This window comes from Thamnophis sirtalis, unplaced genomic scaffold (assembly GCF_051295495.1).
Source record: "Thamnophis sirtalis isolate CommonGarterSnake01/CBP01778 unplaced genomic scaffold, rThaSir2_p1.2 scaffold_9, whole genome shotgun sequence".
Taxonomy (NCBI): domain Eukaryota; kingdom Metazoa; phylum Chordata; class Lepidosauria; order Squamata; family Natricidae; genus Thamnophis; species Thamnophis sirtalis.
The window spans coordinates 27,060,748-27,087,071 of record NW_028261389.1 but is presented as its reverse complement, the minus strand read 5'-3'; the positions used below and the strand labels follow the sequence as shown (position 1 = coordinate 27,087,071).

Here is a 26,324-nt window from a genome sequence, read left to right as displayed (position 1 = left end):
ACAGTTATAATAAGCATAACGCTAAACTGTAAGCCAAAATTTACAAGTTGTAACAGCTGGGTGTGTTCGTTCAAAAACAAGAGAAAATATGTGGCTTTGTAGAGTGTCTCATTCAAGAGTGAAATGGATATTTCCTAACTGCAAATCTTCCTAAGGGGTTTTGGACAGAAATAGCTTGCATCAATTAAGAGAAAACTGTTGGTGCAAACAATTTCAAGCCTTCAAATAGTTGGGTACACTGTCTTTGCACTAGTTTATTTTATTTTTAGAATGCAGTGCAGCTGCTTTAGTTATTTCATTGTTAAATATTAGCAAACATAAAATGTTTATGCAATTTCTCCAATGAAGTATTTATTGCTTTATGCACTCTTGTGGAAAGTATGATTTAGCATGTAATAAAATCAAATTAAAATGAACCTGGCTGGGTTTTTTGGGTCATAACTAAAGGAGGGGCATTTCCACTATACGGTGGGATTGCACTTCAAAAGGTCAAAGGAAGAAAAAAATACAACTATACTCTTGAGGAAAGATTATTAACTAACATATTCAAAGAAAGAATGATGGTGGAAGTAATTTCTTTCGGTGACAGATCTTTCTACATATTTGTTTCCTGGTCTCCTCCACTCTTGCTCAGCTAACTTCTATTGAAGTATCGCCACCTAAGCACAAAAGTCAGGTTGTGTAAACATGCCTTGGAACTCTAACTTCTCAAGGGAGAGATCTTATTTTTCCGTATGTTCTTTGTTTTTCCCGGTTATCTATCGTTGACCTCAGTGGCAGTCACAAGAGATCACAATATAATTTTACTACACCAAGCAATGAGGCTTCCATTGGAGGGAGCAGTTAGCAGAAACACATTAGAGGATATTAGCTCAGTACTGCTTAACAGCTTTATCTTACCTCACACCCTTAACAAAACACTTGCTATTTGTTGCAGACATGTTACTTATTAAGTTTTAGTGTGGATAAAAAAAGGTTTTAATATTGTAACAAAATATCAAGGTGACACTTTAACAGGGAAATTGCAACAAACAAAAGCAAGAGCTATTATTACGCTGTCTCCATTTTGAACTTCCTGAATAGGGGAATACTCCAGATTATTGTTCTTTGGACTGAAAGATGTGTTGCAGTTGTTAGAGGTTAAGAAAACAGTAGTAAAAATTTAGTTCCAATTACACAGAGAATGAATCTATTTTAACATTCCAGGAGATGTACAGTATTTTACTTGATGCGATAAAGGACTTTGCGTTGCATGCGATGCTGGATCTCACCGCGACGCATCATAAGCTGCAGCACCTTGTAGATGGCGTGCTCAGGATATTTCTGAGAGGGAGAGAAAAGGGGAAAAGGCATTTTGTGAAAACTAACACACCTAAATGTAACAATGACAACCTGAAGGAGAATGATGGACAAATTATGGTGCTAAATTGGAGAAGCAAATAAGACAGCTTCATTGTCACCTTCATTTTGAGTTAAGCACAGTAGATTTGTTTATTAGGGGATTTTCTAGGTACATCTCAACTTCTACCCTTAACTGTAAGTTATGCTGGTCATTAAGCGGACCATCACGTGATGACCCAATTTTAATTTTTTGTGGCAGTCATTAAACAATTGTCTGCAGTGGGTGTTTTCTGCTGGAAAGTGGAAGTAAATGCTGGTTTCCAGCAAAAAACATAAATCATGATCATGTGACTGTGGGATGCCGCAACCAGTCATAAATGTGGGCTTGTTTGCCAAGGACCCAAATGCCATCATTTGACTGCAGTGGGGAGAGGGTCCAGCTGTCCGAAGTTTAAATCTGGGTCATGAATACCCTTTTTGCCGGCAGGGGGTAGTGGTAGTGGTGGGGTCTGTCATAACTTCAAATTGCTTCTAAGGAACCAGTTACAAATTGCCTCTAAGGAAAGACTAACTGTATCTTTCCCAACATGGAAGTACATCTTCTATGCTAAGGGAGACCTATTTCTCCTTCTATGGTATTAAATCAGCTGTTGATTTAATACCATATATTTAGGAAGTGAAAATTCTGTGCACTCCACCTGTAGCCCTGATCCCTTTGCATCCTCCTTCCAAATGTGTGGAAGTCCACTTCTCACAATCTTTGGGCAAAGGACAGGAAAAGCTGTTCTAGAACAGTGATGAATAAACATTATGGTGGGCTGAAGCATACTTCCTTCTACTAAAACTACTGTATTTTTTGTACTAAGACGCACTTCCCCCCCAAAAAAGTGGGTGAATACCGCTGATCAGCTGTTCTAGGTGGGGGGGATCACCTAGATGGTGAATGGTGGTGACAGGCGGCAGCAGCGATCCCTGCTGCCTAGAACAGCTGATCAGCAGTATTCCAGGAGGCCGATCCAACTGCCAATCAGCTGCTCAGCAGCAAAGGCTCCAGTGTTTCCCAGCGGCGGTGGCAGCTCAGCTCAGTTGACTGGTGGTGGGCGCAATGGAGCAGAGCCCTGACAAGCCACTTTCTGGGGCTGCGATGACCTGCTGAAACTGACCAAGCTGTTTGGCGCAAGGACGTAAGCCAGAATAATATCGGATGGATGCTGCGAGGCAGAGGCAGATTCCCCCCCCCCCCGCTGTTTTCCTCCTCTAAAGCTAATGTGTGTCTTATGGTCCGGTGCGTCTTATAGTGCAAAAAAAAAAAAAGGTAATTAGGTCTGCACATCTTGCAACATGGTCAGACAGCCAATGCCACATGTTCCAGGGGTTTTTGTATCTTCTTGATAAACTGCACATAAACTTTTTCATTCGTGTTACTTTCACGGACTGTAAGTACAGGTGATTTGTCAACAGGTAATAGAGCACTTCCAACTGCCCCCCCCTCTCAGGTAACTTACTTGCTTCACAAAATCCTGGATGATGCTGTGCTCAGATACTTGGGAGCCAATGGCAAAGCGACGCTTGAGCTGCTTCTCAATGCGAGACAGCATCTCTTGGTCTTCCTGAGTAGTGAAGCCTTCTACTCCTGCAGAGAGGGCATATTGCAATTAACACGAGACACAAATTTCTTTATAGAAATAAATTATTCAAATCTTTGATATCTGATCTAGTCAAAATTTATAATAGTACATTTTGTATCAGCATGAGTTGTTCTGTTGGATTTCAACAGTTTAAATAAACTGGAATTTAATACAATTGAAGTGGAAGGTTCATACCATTTATTTTTTGTCTCCTAAGAGTTCCTTTATTAAATTCAATCAGATATAATTATATGTTCAGCATGTTAAGTGTCTCTAAGCTATTTCATATATATTACTGCAGACTTTTTCCTTACAGCAATGCTTAAGGTAAAGAAAATATTGCAGATGGAGATGACAGCAAAGAAATTAAATTTATTTACATCATTACACACTGCCTCAATTGTATTCAGGCTCTTAGCCGCTAACAAAAAAATCACAGCAGAAGGAAGATTTGAGGCAAATATTCCATATCTCATTCTCCTATATACTCCAAAGTTGAATTCGTAATCTTAATTTTTCAAACTCCAGCTAGCCTGAATGCTGAGAAAAAAAATAAGCAATCTACCATTACCTTTGAGAGCCAGATTATCAACAGATGTAATCTCTGGTCAATGAACTCCCTTGTACTGCACAAGCCACATGCATTTCCTTAGTGAAACTCACCTGAGAGGTTGCCTGACAAAGCCGCATCAAGTGTAGACACCTGGAAGAGCCGCAGGGCTTCTTCAATGTCTGCCTCAGTAGCAAAAGGTTGGAGCTTCATCTTACTCAGGGATTCTGCTATTCGCACAATGGCCTCCAGCTGCCTGCATGGAATGAATGAAAAAGCTCCATTAAAATAATATAAAAGAAATGGAAGAAATAACTACGAGAAGTCTTTAAAAACATAAAACAAAAAAAAAAGAGGGTGAAGCATTAAATCAATAGAAATATTAACTGGAAATTAAATTTGGACAAGGATCATTTCAGCATGTCTATTCAAACTCAAGTTCTTTCCCTAGTCTTTTTTTTCATCTCAGAAAATAATCCCAACTTCCTGAATCAAGGCAAACACCTTCTATTTAATCTGGATTTTATATGCACTTTTATTAACAAGACATCAGTGCAATGCAGGTCTCAAAAGTGCTGAAACAAGAAGATATATAGTTTTTGGAAAAATATTACAACTCATAATGTAAGTTCAAATGCTCATTGTATTCAAATTTCCAGTGGTATTATGTGAATCCAGACATTGCAGGATACATCAGATAGGAAAACCTTAAGTTCATAAAAGTTTATGCCTTTTAATGACATTTGTTAGTCTGAAAAGTTGCACCCAGACTTTCTGATTTATGTGTATCTAGCAGGGTGCACAAAATGGCAAAAATGTTTTGAACCTGGAACAAACTGTTTTATTCTTATGGTTCTGCATTATCTGCTGTGATTGCAGATGAAACAGAATTGAAATGAGTAGAGCAAGGCTATTATGTGCATCCCCATTTTCTCCTCTCAGCAGATTTTAATGTGACCTATCTCCACTAATCTATTCACCTCAATATTCCCAATGCAAAATTCTAATGTAATATATAGTCCATCATGCTTCCCCTCCATCTTTCTAGTATCTTTCCATCATCCTCCCAGCTGCCAACATTCTTCACTTCCTCTGCTCTCCAAATACCAAAACCACTCCTGTACAGATCAAAACACTCCTAGTGTCAGGCCTGCAGTCATATTCCTTTTAGGATCTTTGGCCTGCCACACTCTCTCTCTTTCTTTACTATGCTATTTCATTAGTGGGGAATTGAGCAGGGGGATAGTAAGGAGTAGAATGTGTTGTTGTTAAAATAAAACATTCCTTTCTAGAAGCCCAAGGTCATTCTTTATCTCCGCACCTCTGCACCTGACTGGAACTAGATGGGTGGAAATGCCAGCGTGGCAGAGGAAGGTTGGATCATGTGATGGACTTGTGGGTGTGGGGACAGGATCATGAACTTTCAACTGGGTGGAAACCCAGGAAGCTTTCAGATTCGGGTTTCCACAGTTTGTACCAACATGTCTCTGATTAAATTGGAACTTCGATGAAAGCTATGCCTTGAATTCTGATTGACATTTAGTTTATTATCTTGGCAGGCCAATTTCCCCCTCTATCCCTAGACATGCAGGTTTCAGTTCAGTCATTGGCCAAACCAGCATTTTGTGCATGGGACAGTTTGTGCATAGAAGACTTTGCACATCCTTATGTATGCTTACCGGCTAAACAACTGTCCTGAAAAATAACATGAACCTTCTTGCTGAATGACACGAGAGAATCAGAAACTGTACAGAGGGACTTTTCTGTACAGTATCTGTACTAAATAGCCATCATTTAGTTCCTCACCTGAAACCCAGATCAATATTTTCCCTTACCTTACTGTAATGGGAATGTTGGAGCGATGGTCGCTTTCTCTTTCATGTTCGCGGGCACCACTGCGCATAAGGATATAGCGGTTCTTCAATTTCTCTGCAGCTTCTGCAGAGAGGCGAGGACCACATTTCCTATGGGAACAAATAAAAATCTTAGCACACACACACAGACAAATACGCACTGTACAGATACACCACATAAATACGAGATCATTTCGTCTCACCAAATTTTTAATTCTTATGGCACAGTCACAAACCAAATTTGTTAACGCTAGCAAGTCATAATGTAGGTCAGGATGTTGTGTGAATACATTCACTGTAGCTTATTAAACAAACCACTGTTAGAGCACCTTAATATAATATATGAACTTAGTCTCCAGGCTGCTCAATTTACAAAATCAAAATGGATGTTCTAAAGTGATTTCCTAATGATATGCCTTTTCCTCTAGCATCTTCTGGAAGCTTATAGCATCATGAAACTTATTAAGAATAGTTAAGTGGGCTTCTCTCCTAAATTCCTTAATGTGGAACACTACATTAGAGGCACTTGAGAGATGGCATTTTGCAGCTGAAATGTCACAATGGCCCTCAAGTCAGAGTGAAGGAAATGTTGATTTTGCTTCAGCACTGAGCTGAAGACCTTTTGAATCTCTAGAACCAAAGTGAAGCCTAGCTTTTATTAATCTGAAGCATGCTTGAAAGGTTTCCACCACTCTTTCCATGTAATCATTGCTATAGTCATTTTACTCACGCTCTGCAGTAGGCAATCAGCTTCTTCAATTTATGAAGCTCAATCTCACCCTCAACTGCCTGTGTCTGGGTTAAGGCACTTACATGTAGTGACATCACATGCTTGGCCAGGGTCTAGGAAACAACAAATAACAAATTAATCAGAAGGGAAAAAAATCCACTTAAACTTCCTTCTGCGCTTACTATTAGTGCAATGGTTTTATCACTTTGGCATGCTAACTTTTTTGAAGCTTGCAAGAGATCTGCCATTATCATTCCTTTAAAAAGCACTGACTGCTCTTTTTACAGTAGTAAAGGGTTATTATACCTTATTCCACCCTTTATATAATCTTTGAAGAGCAATTTAGTGTATGTTTATACAACAAAGAGAATCACAAGCTAGGCAATCAAACTTTATTGGACTCATTCATATGTAGTTAGGAACTATATCATGTGAACATAGAAAAATTGATTAAATGGATTATGCTTATGCTAATCTTGAATAAGCATAATATGAAAGCACAGTCTATAAATCTTTTAGAATTTATAAAGTTTTACAACACTTTCCAGGGCAGATAACATTTGAATACAATAGGATCTAAATTTGCAAAATATTTTCTACCTTCTGAATGCTAGCTTTGTTTTATAAGGAAGTGTAAAATATTGGCTAAATTTTCTAGAATGGTTACAGAGAGTATAGAATTGCACTCGTTATCTAACCCTTCTTTTGGAAGTATACTGTTATATAAAAGAAATAGAATATAGGCTTTCACAAAATCAAGCCTTTGTGCCATTGTTTGCACAGTTTAAAAAAAAGAGTTTCCCACACACCCTCCCACGTTGTACTGGGCTATTCGAACAACCCACCATGTCTCTTTCCTCATTGTGCTCATCTTTGACAATGAAGATCATATCAAATCGGGACAGAATGGTGGGCATGAAGTCTATGTTTTCGTCTCCTTTAGTTTCATCCCAGCGTCCAAACACGGAGTTTGCAGCCGCTAACACAGAGCAGCGTGAATTTAGAGTAGTGGTGATACCAGCCTATATGATTGCACAAAGGAAAAACCTGTATTAACCAGCATGCAGTACAGTCAAAATGATGGGACTTATGCAGATTCCTACAGTACTGGGCCTAAGGTTTAGAAAACTGAAAGTTAAAGTAAGACGCAATCAATTTACTCATCATTTTCTATAAAAAATATGTAATAGTTTATAACCAATGGCCCACAGCGAGGCACTCTATTCAAAAGCTGAACCTATTTAATTATTGTCAGTGTTAGGGACCAAATGGGAACCTTAAGCCTCTGTAAAACGTTAAAAATACTTACTTCCTACTTTAAACTTTATAACACAAGAAAGAATAAACATTTTTTTTCTCTGCCCACTGTTGCAATTGCATGTTACAGTTATGCTCACTGTAGTCCTGAACATGATTAACAAATGAAGCATTTTTAGCACCAAAAATGCTGTTTAGTCCTGATAAGGAAGAACAAACGCAATCTTATTTGATATTTTAAGGCTGACTTGAACAGCCCCCAGCCTATTTGTTAAATAAAGCCTTTGGACACATTGGCTTCTCTTCTAACCCTTATCTTTTCTGATAAACAACTTTTCATCTTCAGTTCCTTCGAGTTATTTCTCACTGGTAAAGTTTTACAGTTATTTTCAGGTAAGATCAACTGAGAATCTAATTGCTCTGCAATGGATTTCCAGAAGCTTGTATGAATGCATAAAAGGCTTCAGGCAAGTAAGTCAGAGGAATGGTCCATTTCATGCTTTGGAGTCACCTACTTGCTACTGTGCATTCCTCCACCCCCTTTGCAATTTATCCAGAGTCAATGTCATCCTTGGTCAGAAATAAATAGTTCCTGGTTTAAAGCCATACTCATTTGTAAATGAACAAAAGAAAATGCACTGGGAAAAAAATAACTGTGAGGATTTCTCAGAAGCTGGTATGGTAAGTTCACCTTGGCAATGGAGATGGTCTGCTGCTCCATAGCTTCATGGATGGCCACTCTATCATCTTCACGCATCTTTTTCAAAGAAGAGGGGAAAACTACAGGTCAAATTTCCATATATATATAGAAGAAAATAATACCATTTTGTTAAAAGTTTCAAAATAACATTCAAAGCAATAGTCAATAGTATGTTTTTTATGAAAGTTGGTATTCACAGTAAAGTTGGTAGCTCACTTTCAGCACAAATTAAATGAATACATTTTTGAGGTTAAGCTGGTTTGGGATTTCTTGAATTACAGGAGTTTTACTATTCTCCATTTTTTTAAAAAAAATGAATGCATATGTTTATATAAAGCTGTCTTCTTAATATAATGTAAACTTACCATGCACAGTCCTAGACTGATCACCATAATTTTGAGCTCAAATACAATCATACGTCATAGTGATTGTTAAATGGGTCACCATGTAGCTACATCTGATTTTATGACCATTTTTCAGCAGTTGTTAAAGCAAACATCATGGTCATTAACAAACCTATTATACAGAGTGAACACTTTTTGTTGAAAACCAAAGTAAATGCCAGAAACTGACATAAAATGTGGCCATAGGATGTTCCAAATGCCTGGAAATGTGAGTCAACTGCTGAGCACCATGGGTGTGCAGGTGTACATGACTGTTGGTACTTCAAAACTGGGTTATAAATAGCATTGGGGAAGTCCATTGTAACTTTGAACTTGTTAGGAATATAATCTAATGGTTGGGTTGGCAATATATAAATCATGTAACAATGTTGTACCTGTTTCTTTAAATCATGCTGTAAAATGTGATTGGTTGCTGTTTCCTCAATTGGCCATAAGAGGGAGCCAGAATGACTGTTAGCTCTCTGTTTAGGTGCTGGGCTGAACTGATCTAAGTGTTTTGGAAGCTGGCTGTTAGAAAGTGCCGTGAGCTATTGTAAGTTTTGCAACTGCTAGCAAACTTTGAGTACTGAACTGATTATATGATACTGGACTATGTTATTTGGATTATCCCTTAACTGAAAGACATTGATGACTGACTGTCTTATCCGTGTATGACTTGGACTGTTTGATGGACTCTGATACATCTATTTCCACGAAAGTAAAAGCCTATTTAAACTGCAGTGTCTCTGTATGCTGGTTTGTGTGTTCTCCAACACAACTCTCATAATGCTTCGCTGAACATACTTGCTCTCCCAATAGGGAGCTTACTTAACAGATGCTACGATTCAAAAATCCTAACCTACAGGTAATCTTTAGGACTGCAAAGTCTCTCCTCTACAGTATTTTATCTCACTCATGTGAATGGGTTTGAAAAATATATAATCTTGTTTTGTAAATCATAAACTTCCTGGATATCCAAACTAGGAAAGCCTGAGCTAAGAGAAGTGTCAGGCCTGGAAGCCATCTTTTGCATTGGGCCTTCTGGCCTACCACAATTAAGGCTGTGGGAAACTGGGAGGGGGGATTGTGTGGTGTATGGTAGATATATAGTCAAAATAACATTCCTTTCTCAGAGACACTGATACCTCTATTTCCATGACAGTAAACGCCTATTTAAACTGCAGTGTCTCTGTATGCTGGTTTGTGTGTTCTCCAACACAACTCTAACAACGCTTCTCTGAACGCATTCGCTCTCCCAACAGAGAGCTTACCTAACAGAACTGTTGCTAAGTGACTATCCCAAGGTACTTTTTTTCCCCAAGAGACAACTGGACTTTGTGGTTTTTCTTTGAAGATGTTTCACTTTTCGTCCAAGAAGTTCTTCGGCTCCAATTGGATAAGCTAAAAGTCTTCAAAGAAAAATAAAGAAGCCCAGATGTCACTTGAGGAAAAAAAAAAGAACCTTTGCGACAACCATGACCTGGTGTTCTGACTTAGGCTTCCCCTAAACCACTAAGCTGACTCCTTGTCCCGACAAAAAGTCCCTTTTTATTAAGTTACCATGAATTCTTCTCATTCATATCCAGCAAAGTCTTTTGAGGGAGAATTTACAGTCACAGACCTTATCTGGCTTGGAGAGCTGCCAGGCTGATATCTTCAAATTTTGGCAAGGAGTCTCGGAGAGTCATGAACCAATTAAGCAAAGAGAATTGTCTCTTGCAAACTCCCCTCCGCTTTCACTCCTCTTTTATTCCCTATGAGAGGGGCCATTCACCGTCCACATGTGGTCTTACTCCCAAGTCGACCCTGGTTCCTTAGCTGTTCCATTCATCTGGCAACTCTGTGCATGTGCACAGGGAACAGGCTCCAGCTGTTTGTCTGCTGGCAGGCGACAACACTTGGATGACTGAGAATCTCCAGAAGACATTTGCTAAGTGACTGATTGATAAGCAAGAACCAACTGTATTCCAATCTTAAAGCCCCATCAAAACACATACACACACCTCACACACATTTCTTGGCAGTATTAAAAGAGACGTTTTTGCTAACCCTTCCATCTGTACCTTGTCAAACTCGTCAATGCAAACCACTCCTCCATCAGCCAAGACCATGGCTCCACCTTCTACAAAGAAGCTCCGTGTAGCTGCGTCTTTGATCACTGAGGCAGTCAGACCAGCTGCACTGCTGCCTTTCCCTGAAGTATAGACCTGAAAAGGGGGTAGGAGGAGACCATGTAATGCTACTCAAATATTCTACAGGCCAGAACTTCTGCTTGACAGCAAAAGGAGAAAAAAGCTGCTAATTCTGAAATGATTTCCCATTTAAATTGCTCCATTAATGTGGAATGTGCCTTTCTATAACTTAAATTTATATTATGAAACATAATTCAGACCTTGACTTTCTTCTAAGGGACAAATTGTAGACTTGTAGATTCAAGCTGCTTTTATGTATAACTCAAGTTGATAAGCATAACTAATACACTGTGTCATACTTTCCCCACAATAACCCTATGAGGAGGGCTGGGCTGAGAGTGATAGACCCCAAATCACCCAGCCAATTTTCAGACCTAACAGAAGACTGGAACTGAGTCTCCTGGTTTCTTGGTCAGTCACTTTTAACACTACATCAAACTAGCTCACTATGTAACATCTGTGTCTTCACTTTTACCATTTAAGGCACTACAATTACAAAGGCCTGGAGCTTCCACATTAGCCAAATAGAAATTCTTGACTTAAAACATAAAATTTACCGTATTTTTCGGTATATAAGATGCACTTTACCCCCCCCCCCAAAAGGGTGGAAATCTGGGTGCGTCTTATACACTGAATACAGCATTTTTGGCCTACTGAAACCCCACCTCCTTTGCAAAAATGGACATGCAGAGGGTTTGTGAGGCTTGCAAAGTGTTCCTGGGAGCTGGGGAGGGCAAAAATGAGCAAAAATATGGCTGCAGTCCCCAGGAGCACTTTGCAAGCTTCCTAAAGCCTCTGCACACCCTTTTTTTGCCTCGTTTTTGCCCCCCCCCCCCAGCAACTCTCTACAAGCCTCCCAAAGCTCTGCACCCCCCCCTTTTTTTTGTGTGCAAAAAACGAGGTATGCAGAGGGTTTGGGAAGCCTGCGGAGTGCAAAAACTTTTTTTAAAAAATTTACCTCTTCAAAATCATGGTGCATCTTATACTCTGGTGCATCTTATAGTCCGAAAAAAACAGTATTAAGGATTCTACCTTCAACTCTTCATTCCTCTTGTATTTGACATACATTATTATTAGTCTTTGATCACTCAGCTATAAGTAACTCAGTCAGGATTGTTATCAATCTTAGAAAGGCACCATGCAATCAGCAGTTTTTCCCAAGTTTATCTTTTCAGTCCCGCACATCATACCACCCAATTTTTCATGGACAAGTCAATAAGTAGACTTCTGAAATAAAACAAACTCTAATATCAGCATTATTTAGAGTTTATGCGACAAAATCAGAAAACAAGATGATTGAGCTTTTAAATTTGTGGAATGACGAAGTATAATTTTAATAATTAAAATGATGTGCCTATGGATCAGGTACATAACTGCCCTACAAGTTACTTACTCCTATGGGTGAACATCTTTCTACAAACTTTAAGAGCTGAGACTTGGCAGTTCCGGGGTCTCCCATCATGAGCAAATTAATATCCCCTCTACGTGTTAACCCATCTGGAAGTCTGTAAATTGAGAGAAAGAGATCAGAGACTGAATATGAACTGTTTGTTAGAAAGCCCCTCCCTATGAAATTAAAATATCACTGAAGTGACTAGGAAACAGCTGGGGTAATTGCTTGGAGCTTTGCAAACAGGCATTCTGCACCCCTTATTAACATTTCATTAATCCGCAAATATCAGACAAGCCTCATCATGAATTGAACCTGCTGAGATTTTTCTAGCAGAACTTCTCCTATCTGATTCCAACCAGGTATACTTTCTTCCAGCACTCTACAAGTCATAACAGCAGAGGTAGGAAAACTTTGAATCTTCAAATGTTGCTGATTCTAACATCTCATGGCAAGAGAAGCAGGGGATTCACTTCAGAAACATCTAGGTCACAGAATTACCTATCTATTAGGGAATAATGTTTATCATTCTATCCAACAAGCTTTCATTGTCTAGCTCAGTGATTCTCAAAGGATGGTCTGGGAACTCCAGGAAGTGCAGAGACCCTTCATGTGGTTTGCAAAGCCAAATCAAATTTCAAAATTGTTCTGTTTAAATTTCTAATGCAGTAAATAGTGATTGTTATAACCCATAGAAACCAAAGTTAGTTTTGAAAAATTAGTTTTAAGAAGGTTAAGGAACCCTGAGACCAAAATCTTAGAGAAACGGTAGTTAAAAACATAAACAAAAATTCTGGTGCTCATCCAATCATGCTGATGCACCTTTCTCTGAAAGACTGTTTTGGGTCCATTTGCCAAAAATAATCACTCAAATTTGCTATTTTGAGATATTTTTCCCTTTAGAGGTTGCCTAAGAGTAGTTATTAAGAACATCAAAGCCCAAAGGGAATTGGAAATGGAGCAGAGGTAGAAATACTTTTTCCCTTCCATTCTAGCTCAATAAAAGAAAAAAAAACATGTAAACAGACAGCTGCTCTTTCCTTTTCATGTACTGCTGAGTAAACAGCACTATTTTCTTTCCCATTAATAGTTATGATAAAAGTAAGGAAAATCTTAAGTATATGAAAAGGCTGCTTCACAGTAAGATAAAACAAGCACAAGCCTGTATGACTTCCTTTCTTAATGATACCTCTCTTGCCAATTACCTCTTTCGAGAGCCTCCAAAAAGCATGCATGCAATTGCCTTCTTGATATCATTACTACCGTAGATGGAAGGAGCAATGCTTTTGGCAATCATATCATAAATATTGGGCATGGAAGCCAAATGCCGAAACTCCTCCTCTTCCTGAGGTGTCACGGAGCCAGTGACAGTGCGCCCTAGAGAAAAACAGACAAATATTGAAAGGTTAGGGGAAATTCTCTCATCACTATCATAAGCACACAAACTAGTTTGCAGGGTTGTTCTTGTGGCCCACCAATGGACAGCGGAGCTGGCAACAGATTCGGACAGTGAGGAGGGCCAGTCTTGGACTCCGGGGAAGGCTGTGATGAGTGCTCTGCATCGGAGGTAGAAATGGGGCCAAGGTCGTCTGAAGTTATCAGCTGCCTCAGTGAGGCATACAAACAGCTGGAGTCTGTTCCTAACGTGCGCATGCGCAGAGTTGCCAGATGAAGGGAACAGCTAAGAAACAAGGGTCGACTTGGGAATAAAGCCACAGGTGGATGGTGAACGGCCCCTCCCATAGGGAATAAGAGAGGAGCGAAAGGGGAAGGGTGTTTGCAGTAGACAATTAGTTCATTCCTGCATTCTTGCCAAGTACTGCGGCATCTGAAAGATATCGGCCTGGCCACTCTCCAAGCGTGATAAAGGTTGGTAATTGTGAACTATCTTGAAAGACTGTGGTCTTGGTCTTTGCTGGAGAAGAATTCACTGTAAATTAAATAAAAAGGGTTTATCGAGACTAGGACTTAGCTTCGTGCTGCTAGGGAAGCCGAGGTCAGAACGGTTCTGATATAATTCTAACAACAACAAAAAAAACTTATGTAATACCTTATCAGTAATACTAATAAAGTACTGTTGACATTAGATATGACTATTTTGAGAAATGCCACCAATCATTTGTATTAAAAAGTCTTTAAGTCCCCAGATTAATATTGGTTTCAATATGATATGGAATACATTAGAAAGGCAGAATAGATAAGAGTCAGAGTCCGTAATTCTCAGGTCAAAACAACACAAGTTCTCTTTTGACCAGCATGTTCCTTAATCAAATGAAAAGGAGTGCAAAAAAGTATGGCATGACTCAAAGTCTCCTAAGTCCGAGGCTTCCAAATTAAAGCTTCACCTGAGCCTTCGGTGTCTACTTGGATTCCCACCACACGGATGTAGGAGCTCCGGATGCCAACTCCAGCATTGTTCCGGCTCTTGATCTTTGTGAGGCCTGCTTTTTTGATTGAGTAAACGCCTATGATGGTAGCTCTGTTCCCAGGGACAACTTTGTCACACAGATATCTGGAAAATTAAGAGCAATGAAGGAAGAAAAAGCAATTTAAAATGGAACAAAAAGGGTAACTCTTGAACGCTGTCTGTGATTATTGCTAATAGCAGGTGCCTTGAGGACCACATAACGTGCATAAGTGCCACTAACAACTGCATTTATGCCCACATATATTTTTAGCTAATTCAGTTGTTCATTTCCATGTATTGAAACAACCAAATTCTATCTTAAGCATGAGCATGAACGGTCACACCAGCATCTAAAGGTTTTAACAACAACATATTGGGTTTTTCTACTCGATTGAGTCTCTTGTTGCACCACAACAAGTCCTATCCTGCTGAAGAATCCAGACGCATCACCTGTCACAATAGAGCTGCATGTGCCGAGGCAACTCTCCATGAGGAACAGCATCAGGAGACTCTTGAAGCTTCAACGTCTGGAAATCCACACATTTACACTTGTCTGGAACAATGAAATATGGATCCAAAGGACATTTTGCTAGGTTAGTCTGTTCCCTGAAGTGAAAAGAAAACAGTGCAGGTAAAATGGGAAAAGTTTTACTATTTTATAATGTCTGTCGCAATCATTCTCTTCAGTGTTACAAATTTTGGAAATACCAATACTATGGATATCTAATTTGTCAAATGATTATCTAAAATAAACTCTGAATCTGTGTAGCTTAGATGCAAATGGAACACAGTCACTAAACTTTAACCCAAATTCCTGCAGTTGTATTAAGATTTGGCTAATTAAACAATACCAGCCACTTCACTGCCAGTGCTGTAGTGTTCAATCTCATATTTCATCACTACACTGCATTAAGACCGAACAAAGTTGCTTCCTTGCTCTTAGTTTTCTTTTGCATATCATCTTGTTTGGCAATTCAGAGTTCAATTTTTTTAATGAACTCAGTTTAGGTATTAGATACATTTTAATCTTTCCGGAGTACAGAAAAACATTGTTTTTAACTGATCTGTGCAGACTTCAAATCAAATTACAGGTTTTATCCAAGAATTTTTTTCTCTCAAAGCTCTGTATAATCTTAACCAAGCAAGCACCTTCTAAACGTTTTTGCACTAGAACTCTCCCAAACCTTTACTAAGTTGTTTGTGGCTAATAGGAATTAATCTAAATATCTGAATGGCATGGAAACAAATATAACAAAGGCTATAATCTTAGGCAAATTATTTGAGAATAATTCCAATGAAGCTTAATAGGGCATGCTATTGAGAAAGTACATATAAGAATCCTTGGTAAACAAGTGCGAAGCAATGTAATCACATGTGTCGTAATTATCTGTGTCTTACTCAAAATAAATTTCACTAAGATATGAGAGGAAATGCAACCCATTCCCTTACGTGCTGCACTTCCGAGGGAGAGCATATCCTTCCAGGCCTGGACGTAAGGCTATGTTTGGTATTATATTCCGGCAAGTGCGGCATTGGATAGTGATCTTGGTTGCTTTGGCTCTCACAGGAGTTGCAGCAATAATGATTCCTGGGATCTTCACCAAATGTGACATCTGTTCAGACTTCAAAACAAAGGAGGAGAAATGACAACCGTCATGACATATACATACACAGAGCATTCAAAGATCCAGAAATCCAAATCTCTTTTGCACAGTCACTACAAGATGTTCATAATATAATATTCCAATTTGTAGGAGATACAAAAATACAGAATGAGGCACATAAAAACATGTTACACGTATATTATTTATTGCAACCCAAGATCATAGGGCTCTTAGGATCTACATTTAAATGAACTTCAGAATGAAATGTTCCTTTGAATCTGCTCTCTGAAGCCACAAGTCCCCTTTGTTTCCTACTGAAAAATGTCTGCAATGCTTTGTATTTCACTATGGTTTCATCTGCAGTCACCTCCTCCAACATCTGGAATAGCCAGAAGATTCTATGTGTGCATAAAGGCCTCTTCCATAATGTCCAATTAATTACTTTGACGTGTTCTGATTTTTTTCAAAGGATTGAGAGGCACCTGGAGGCAATTAAATTGCCCTCACAAGAAATATGTGTTCATACTTTATTGTAATTAATAGCTAGGTACAACAAAAAATATATTATTTTTGTGGTACAAAGCATCTGACGAGAGGAAAGTTGGCGTTGAACTAGTTTTTAAGATTTTTATTCTACTTTTAAAAGAAATTCAAGGCAGCAAACATTCTCAATACTCCTTCCTTCTCTTTTTTCACACAGCTCTGTGAAATGGGTTGGGCTGAGAAAATGACTGGTCTAAAGCCATCCAGCTGGTTTTTATGTCTAAAGCTGGACTAGAACTCAGACTTCTGGTTTATAGGACAGCATCTTAACCACTATATCAAACTGTCTCTCCACAAAAAAAGGGTAGTTTTGATATAACTTTTCTTTAAAATGTAAATGGATCATAGCTAAAAGATTCCTTAAGGCCGCCATCAATATAAAGAAATTCTATACAATAAACTGGAAAGACAAATCATTGTATCTTATTGGCAAAATTAAGCTAATAGATATTTTTATTACAATTCTACAGCAATGCTGGCAAATGCAGAAGGAACCTTCATTAATTTGACAAGACTATAGCTCCAACCTCAATTTAAAATAACCTATTTTAAATTGAGCTTCTTGCAACTTTTCTTAGAAACAGAATTGAAATGGTTTGCCATTTGGTTCTTCCAGGGTTTTCTTAATCTCTCAAACTAAACTACAAACAGGGGTTTCGGCAGGGTATAGTAAAAAAATTAAAGATGGCGGTCTTAAGAGAAATGCACATAAAAATTGGGTTTTTGATTTCATTATATCTATGTGGGTGCCATTTTTATTTCTGATTTACCACACCCTGTGGATATCCCTGGCTGCAGTTTCCTGGGACCTTTCTATTCAAACACTAAGCCGGTCTGATCCTGTTTAGCTTTATGAAATCAGCCATAGCTCATAAGGCTGAGGGTCTAACTCACCTTGAGATTTCGGATGTTGGATGGATTTGCATCTGATCTGAGCATAACTTGAATATCCTGAAGAGTCTCTTCTCCTGCTGGCCGAGGACGTGTTACTTCATCAGCTACCTCTTTTGCAGCTTCTTCCAGCTAAGAAAGAAATGAAATTGCTTAAAATATAGGAAGAAAGGCATTTGCCCTTTCTTAAAGAAGAAAAGAAGAATGCCCAATTGGATAGAAATAGCTGAAAAGCACTCTAATCATAGAACATGGCGCTCTACATGGGGCTGCCCTTGAAGAGTGTTCGAAGACTCCAGCTAGTCCAGAATGCAGCCGCGCGAGCGATTGTGGGTGCACCAAGGTACACCCACGTTACACCTATCCTCTGCGAGCTGCACTGGCTACCCATTAGTCTCCGAATTCACTTCAAGGTGCTGGTCGCTACCTATAAAGCCCTACATGGCATCGGACCTGGGTACCTGAGAGACTGCCTCCTGCCGATTACCTCTCTCAGACCAATTAGATCTCACAGGTTAGGTCTCCTCCGGATTCCATCTGCCAGCCAATGTCGGCTGGCGACTCCCCGGGGGAGACCCTTCTCTGTTGCAGCTCCGGTCCTCTGGAACGAGTTCCCTGTCGAGATCCGGACCCTTACTACCCTCCCGGCCTTCCGCAAAGCCACCAAATCCTGGCTATTCCAGCAGGCCGGGGGGTCTGAGAAACATCTACTTCCACGGAAATTGTGAATGTTGGCTTTGTTTTTAATATGTTGTCTTTGTCTAGTTTCCCCCTTTCCCTTGTCTTTTGTGAGCCGCCCGGAGTCCTCCGGGAGTGGGCGGCATACAAGACAAATAAATAAATAAACAAACAAACAAACAAACATTAAGACATAGCTAGTTAATAATACTGTTGAGTACTTATACATAAAAAGGTAGAAAGGGGATAGTTCAGTAACATAACAGTCTTTACAGGCAGAAAGCCTCAGGGATAGTAGTCCACATTTCTAACTGAGCAATAAAAGATTCCAGTTTGAAACCCAGAAGAGTTGCTGTCATCGATATTAAGCTAGATGGACCAGCAGTCTGAATCTCTACAGGGCATCATTCCATAATCTAACTGCAACCTCCCACATATTTCTCCCATGCTGTATATAGGTACCAGCTGAAGATGCTCCACAGGCTGCTTGTATATGTAGTTTGCCAGATCTTCATCAAAGCTTGCCAAATCTTCCATCTCCACCTCAATCCAATATTGTCCAACATTATAATGACGTTTGAGCTCATCTCTTTCAATATAGTGGGAGAAAAAAAAGAGACCAATGAATATATTTATTGGAATAACATTCACAACTATGTACAAAGCTACAGAACTCTAGGGTCGTGATGGTGAACCTATGGCACGCGTGCCACAGGCGGTATGTGGAGCCATATTTGCTGGCACAGCAGCCCTCAGCTCTGCCCCACGTGCGCACACCGGCCAGCTGCTTTTCGGCCTTCCAAAGGGCCAGGGGAGCCTGTTTTCACTTTCACCAGACTTCAGGAAAGTCTCCGAACTTCTGGTTAGCCTGCTGTGCCTGTTTTTTGCCCTCCCCAGGTTCCGGAGGCTTTCCTAAAGCAGCGTACCCCTGCTCCCTGAAGGAGGCCGTTTTCGCACTCCCCAGGCTTCAAGAAAGGCTCTGGAGCCTGGGAAGGGCGAAAATCCCCCCCCCCCCTGCAGGGGGTTGTGCATGCATGTGCAGGTGTGTGGGCACGTGCATGCGATAGCATGCATACAGACACACTTTTGACAAACTTTTAGAAAAAGGTTAGCCATCACTGCTCTAGGGTAAGTTATCTTATTTTCTTATTTGCCGGCACAGCAGCCCTCAGCTCCACTGCACAGGTGCGCGCCAACCAGCTGATTTTCAACCTTCCAGAGGGCTTATTTTCTCATCTTATTTTTTTTTGCGTTGAAAACTGTTTTATTTCATTTTCATTTTCATTTATACAATCACTTAAATACTGTGCAATTAAAAAAACAATAAACACAACTCATAACACTTCTATCCTTCATACACCCTTCCTTCTCCCCCTCCAACTTTCATTTCTCCCCTCCAGCATTCCCCTCTTCTACTTCCCCTCCCCCTCAGACATTCCTTTCTCCCCTTCCCACCATCTCACCCTCCTTACATTCCCTTCTCACTCCCTCTTAATTCCTCCCTCTTCTTTCCCTCTACTCCTCACTTCGGTGTATTTCTACTATTCATTAGTCTATTCATTTTGTAATTTACACTAAAATTATAAGAAAAGAAAAAAATAGGAAAATAAAAGGAAAAGAGAAAAAAAAAAGAAAAAAGAGCAACAGTATACAAGTGCATTCATTGTTTTGGAAATTGAATCTATATTTCCACCCTCCACCCTCCCCCCCATGAACCCCCCTCCCTAGCCCCCTTCCAACTTCCCAGATCCCATTCCCGACATAACTCTTTATCAAACACAGTCTGGAGTATATTGAAACCAAATAGATTAGAAGTTAAAAAATAAAAAATAAAGGAAAAAAGAAAAGAATAAAAATAAAAAATAAAAAACCCCAAAAAGAAAAATCAATAAACTCTCTATCTTAAGCTTAGCTTCCCATCATTATTAACACTTAAGCAATGTGCATCATTCCTAATCTCAATTAATTTATTACTTGCAGGATTTCAAACTATGTTGAAACCAAGTGAGTTAATCAAATAAAATTCTACTCTAGCTAGGGACCTTATCTCTTTATCTAAATATATGTCCATTTCCAAACCTTTAATTTATCCCTTTTACCTCTTTCTCTATAAAGCAACTTAAACACCTCAAATATTTCTCTCGGTTTCCGTTCCAACTCCTCTCATCCTGCCTCTACCCGTGTCCATATATATATTTTATTATCATCCGTACTCCTCTCATATTTGCTCTGCCTTCCTTCAAGCTCCCTGAGTATATCCTTCCAAACATTATATTCAAATAAAAATTTCTATAAAAATCAACTTACTTTCTGGCTCAAAATAAGCTCTAATTGAACCTTCACTACCCTCCCGTCTGCGCCACCCTTCCCAACTCCATTCAACCTAAACCACAATCCAGAAGCATCACAATCTCCGCCTTCCTCACCCTAGAGAATAAAACATAAACAATTTATATAAAAATTCAAAGTTGTCCATCAAGTCTTTTTTAAGTCCCTGGTGCATGTGCAGGTGTGTGGGCACGTGCATGCGATAGCATGCATACAGACACACTTTTGACAAACTTTTAGAAAAAGGTTAGCCATCACTGCTCTAGGGTAAGTTATCTTATTTTCTTATTTGCCGGCACAGCAGCCCTCAGCTCCACCGCACAGGTGCGCGCCAACCAGCTGATTTTCAACCTTCCAGAGGGCTTATTTTCTCATCTTATTATACTTAGCAACACTTCAAAGGTATTTCAATTTAAAATGCTATAAACAGCTGTTTAAGTTTTCCAAAAGAGAAAGGGCACCTGTATTTGAAGGAGAAGCCAGTCCGGTCTGTTCCAATGCGATACTGCCTCAAAAATTCTTTGAAACGTTTCTGCAGCTGGGACTTTCGAACTTGCCCTTCATCTGTGACGGGGTCTCCACCAAAGCTATCACTATAGAAAATGCCAGGGTCATCAAAACCAGACATGCTGATTCTCTGGAGTGGGAAAAAGGAGAATGGAGCTGAAAGATACTAATAAGATACATTACAAATATAGAGTTCATAACTTAAGTCCAGAGCAGCTGGAAGTTGGCAATATTTAATTTAATAAGTACAATTAAGCTAGAGATCCAATTTAAAATATCAGGAAAAAAACTTCTGAGCATGTGCAAAATGTATACCCTTCAGGTTTTATAGAAGACAGAATCTTTTGCATCATTTCCCCCTTTCTCTCTGGCAGAGGTGGGTTATGATTTTCTGTTGCAAAGCAATAACTCCCAATAATAATAATTAGAGCCATATGAACATGAGACACCTTGCAGATGGATGTATAGGCAGGCAATGTAATTCAGCAACAGGATGAGAGCCCAAGTTCCCTATAACTGATAACGGGAGATCTGTGAAAAATATAAAGCCTATCATCTCATTTCCGGGTCATTCCATGAACTATGGAGGATACCTATTATTAGTAACCATCACTATCCCGTTCCAAGTGTTGTCTCATGATCTAGTCCTGCCCGTGAAATCCTCTATCCTTCCACACAGTCCTGCGTTTCACATCCATATATTGTAACTCCTCTCAACTTGCCTTTTAAGAGGCCACTGGTTACACCTTCAAGATCATCTCAACGGCCCAGAACCATCCCACCCAACTTGCTTTTTCTGCAGGCAGGAATTGTCCTTTAACAGATTAACAGAGTTGGAAGGGATTGTAGAGGTCATCTAGTCCACCCTCCGCCCCCCCCCCCCATTCAAGCAGGAGTCCCTACACCATTTCTAACAAATGGTAGTCCAATCTCTTCTTGAGATTGGTCTCAAGTGATGAAGGCCCCACAACTTCCAAAATGCAAAGCTGTTCCCTTTGTTGATTGTTCTCACTGTCAGAAAGTTCCTCCTTATTTCTAGGTTGAATCTCTCCTTGGTTAGTTTCCATCCGTTATTCCTTGTCTGGCAATCGGGTGCTTTGGAAAAAATAGCCTGACTCCCCTCCTCTCTATGGCAGCCCTTGAAATATTAAAGGGCACATTATAACCAGCCAGCTTTGATTCAATCGACCCAGCCATCTGTGATACTTCTACAAGTTACCATCATAGTTGGGAAAGGATGGGAGTTGTGCAAAAGTTGACTTTGGGATATACAAGAAATGCTTGGAGAAACATTGTTTCAGAAATGACGGTTCGCTAATGAACATCGCTTCTCCTGAACTCTGGTTAAGCAGCAGCCCAAGATCGACCCAAAGGCATACAAGCAGCCCCTGCCCCCAGCGCCCCTCACCTGCCTCTGCAGCTGTAGAGAGAGAGAGAAACCCCTCGCAGAACGACTCGGTCGCTCGCTAGAACTCTGGGAGGCGTTTTCGCGGCAAAAAGGAATAAAAAAAAATTCTTCTGGATTCGCCGGCAGTTACGCGCTGCGCTTTGCGCGCTGTCATTGGCTCAAGGGCAGCAGGACGTGTGACGATTGGCTGAAAACGCTGTCCTTTAAAGCTCCCTCTCTAAGGGCGCGAGAGAGCGGCGACGGCAAGAGCCGAAAGCGATTGGAGGCGACCTAATCAGGGCCCGCCTCTTTTCCTGTACCGAATTGGTCAGAGGAACTTTTTTTTGGCGCCAAAACTTTTTGCTTGCAGCGAAAACAAGGAAGGGAGGTTTAAAATGGCGGCTCCGGCTCGAAATGGGAGAGATACGGCGCTTTTTGCGAAATTCGCCATCGCGTTCATGTGTAGGTTTATTGTCCTTGATAGCTATGGAAGAAAGTAGTCTTGCAAATAAAACTTGCCTTTTCCAAGCCAGAAAGTATGAGAAGTGTGTCTGTGTGTGTGTCTCTCTCTGTGTGTGTGTAAAAAAAAGATTGAAAGCAGACTTGGAAAGAACAAAAAAGAAATATCAAAGTAAGCTAAAAGTGCAGGACATTTTTTGTTTTTTTTAAATTTTAATAAAATTATTTTTAAAAATAAGATTTTAGTAATAAACCAATGCATTGGGGATTTAAGTATTATGTAAGATCAAATATTAATATTAAATTAGTAATGTTTAATATTAATAAATTAATATTTATTAAAACTTTAATGCCAAGTTTAGATAATATTTGTAACTTGATTTCAGACCTTTCTAGCTATAAATAAAATTGATTAATTAAAAGTGTAAGAAAGGGGAAAAAATAGAAAAATAAGCAAAAAGATGCAAAGTGGCTTCTGATCTTTACAGCACAATTCTGATCTTATAAGTACAATTATAAATTCTCCGATTTGTCTAAAGTCACAACTGATGTCTCTATAGTCTTTGTCTAGTAATCAAAACCATAAATCAAGTTATTTACTCAGTCCATTTTTCTGTTTTATGCAAACAATTAGACAAAAACAAACTTTCCAGCTCTCTTTCCATAACTTACTCTTCAGGATTTCCACTTCATCATTTGTTCTAAATTTACAGATGCTTTTTTTTCAGAATTTCCATTTTATTGACTTATTGTTTAATCTTCTTTTTTAATTTTCCAAGTCTTGGATTCATTTTTCAGAATTGTTAATTTAGTAGGTAGTTATTTAGTCAACTAGGAACATCATTTTGGTTAACTTATTGTACAATTCCTTAAAACATTTTCTGAAATAAATCTGGTATAAGTCATCTCTCTAAGGTTGCTATATGGATCCAGCTTTTCTGGTGATTGTCATTGTAATATTGTAATCCAAAAGTGAAAGTGTCTCTATTTTAAGGGAGAAAGTAAAAGCAAAGCTCTCCCTTCCCTCCTTTTGTCTTTCTGTGCCCTTAATATACTACTTTCCTCTCAAATGTCACTCCTTATTTACAGTTAGCATCACCACTCTGTCTCCTATCTTTATCTATTGTTCTGTAAATTTCACCCGTTAACATAATAATAATAATAAATAATAAATCATGGATTTATTATTATAAATTGTATAATGTATAATAATAAATCCATGAAAGTTCAATTTGTCTAGTTTAATTCCAATTTATTCAACAACTTTCATCAGAAAACAATATTAAAAACCTTTCTCCATTTTAAACTTTCTTACATCCATTCCTTCTTAAGCTCTTTGCTGAAAGTATTTAAATCTTTAATCCCTCTCCCTCCCCTTCTAAGTCCAAAAAGAATGTTGACTCATCAAGTGGAATTCTCTTATCCTTCCATTCAGCAAATATCTCTAACTATAAATTAATTACATCCCAAAGTGTTTATGTGAGGCTTGTGCAAACCTTGTGTCCAAAAGGCTATGAGCTTGGTTGAGATCCATCCACATCTATTTGCTCAACCCACAAATCTACTGCAAAAACCTGTAGTCTTCTCACAAGCAGCAAGTATGTGGAATGCAAATGGGCAATCTCACACACTCTTTATGTTGGAAGGCAGTGCCAGCCAGAATTCACCATTTGGCTATTGATCACCACAATGCCATTTAGGAATGTCTAGTCTGGCATAGTTCTTCATACAACAGTGTCAATTTGAATTTTTTATGTGGTAAATATTGATAAACCTTACAAATAAAATCTTTTGGAGGCTGCTCTATAATTTTTAAAAGTGGGAATGGGTCTTGGAGGACAAAAGTTTAGGAAACGCTATTAGACAAATATGATAGCACAGCAGATTGGGAACCTTGTCTCAGTCCACTTTAAAGACAAGCTTAAGGTAACGACTTTAACAGGAAACACTCTGCATATATTACATACATAAATGCTCCTCATTGATAGTTTTTGGTTTTTTGTTTATGTATTATGTATTTATGTATTTATGTTGTAAACTGTCTGAACTGAGCAGCCTTACAAGTCTTGAAATAAACTGACCAGCACCTCTTTCACTTTCACATGGGAAAAAAAAAGATAGGATGGGAAAGAAAGAAGGGTAGTGAGTAGAGGATAATGGCATGTGAACCTCTGCAGAATTCCATAGATGTCGTAAGTGACTGTTAAATTATAGATTCACCTGGAAGCATTTTCCATGGGAAAACTCATTAAAAGACTGCAAGGCATTTTCTTCAGTCTTTTGCAACATGAGATTTTTTAGTTTTCTGTATAATAATTTGGGAGCACTTTCATTGCTAAACAAGTATTCTGATTTTCCTAGGAAACAGGGTTTGTGCAATCACATTGGGTTGTTTGTATAGTTGTGTAGTTTGCTGTGTTCTGTAAAACCAGATATGGATGCATAAATTGATAACTGCTTTGCATGAATTTGGCCAATTTAATCAAACGAGTACAGACCTTTTTAGTGATCATTTGATGATGGTTTTGAAAAAGTAACTTTATGGTTAGCCTTTATATTTATGACCATTGGAAAGACCCATGGCTATGTGATCACCATTTGTGTACTTCACAACTGTTTTCCAACAAGTAGATGGAAAGTTAAAGTACAACTAAGTCTTGATCACATGATATCTCACTTAATGGCATGTGGTGACTCATTTAACAAGTGATGTGAATCATTGCAATTCAAATTTAGTGAAAAGTTCAATATAAATATAATAAATAATACAATCAAATTAGTTTTTGAAGGATGGGAATTAAAGTTAGCATTTGATATTGAAATATATTATTTAAAAAATATAAATTCACTGAAATCAAAAATGTACTGAATAGCTAAAGGGGCTAGAATGAAATAATTGTATTCTATGTCTGTATACTCCTTATTTGGGCCCAAGAGAATTATTATTATTATTATATTTCATGGATGTATGAACTGGGTGCTAATTTGTATTTAATCTAGATCAAGATCAGTATGAGATTTTAGTAATGTATTCTTTTTAGGAAATAAATTTTTTCCTGTTTTTAACTACATATATTACTAATATATTTATTGCTACCTGAGCAAGTGCTCCTACCTCATATGTTTTAAGCTTTATTATAATTTTAGTAAATATATTCTAGACTTAAAACAAGCCTTAACAAAATGCATTTTTCCTCAATTTGTCTAAAATATGATAAAGTAACCCTTTCTAAGTTAGCCAATAATATTAAGGTAATAAACCGTTGATATGTGTGGACTGCTGAGCTCTAAAACATAAACAGCTGTTATAGAGATCACATGTTAGGTCCTTCCAATGAACGCCTTTTCAATATTGACTTTTAAAAGATTTTATAATAACTGTGGTACTGAATGATTTAATTATCTTCCCAAATACAGGGATTTCTATCAGTTATATAACTCAGGTAGAAAGGCAAACGTTCTTCAAACAATTTGATAAACACATAAAAGTATATAG

At 38.7% G+C, this 26,324-nt stretch overlaps 1 protein-coding gene across 1 annotated transcript; it reads right to left on the bottom strand.

The window, feature by feature from the left end:
* Positions 1-1,161: 1,161 nt before the first annotated feature.
* Positions 1,162-22,497, bottom strand: MCM5 (minichromosome maintenance complex component 5). The gene is made up of 17 exons (XM_087723129.1): positions 22,391-22,497; positions 20,937-21,112; positions 18,610-18,736; positions 17,473-17,601; positions 15,881-16,053; positions 14,882-15,037; positions 14,370-14,536; positions 13,230-13,401; positions 12,028-12,139; positions 10,506-10,649; positions 8,051-8,116; positions 6,948-7,124; positions 6,103-6,215; positions 5,355-5,483; positions 3,633-3,775; positions 2,847-2,974; positions 1,162-1,323 (listed from the first exon to the last, which is right to left on the bottom strand). Exons 2-17 carry the CDS (start codon positions 21,101-21,103, stop codon positions 1,222-1,224), a joined length of 2,205 nt encoding a protein of 734 aa, XP_087579255.1. The 5' UTR covers positions 21,104-21,112; positions 22,391-22,497; the 3' UTR covers positions 1,162-1,221.
* Between the last annotated feature and the right edge of the window lie 3,827 nt (positions 22,498-26,324).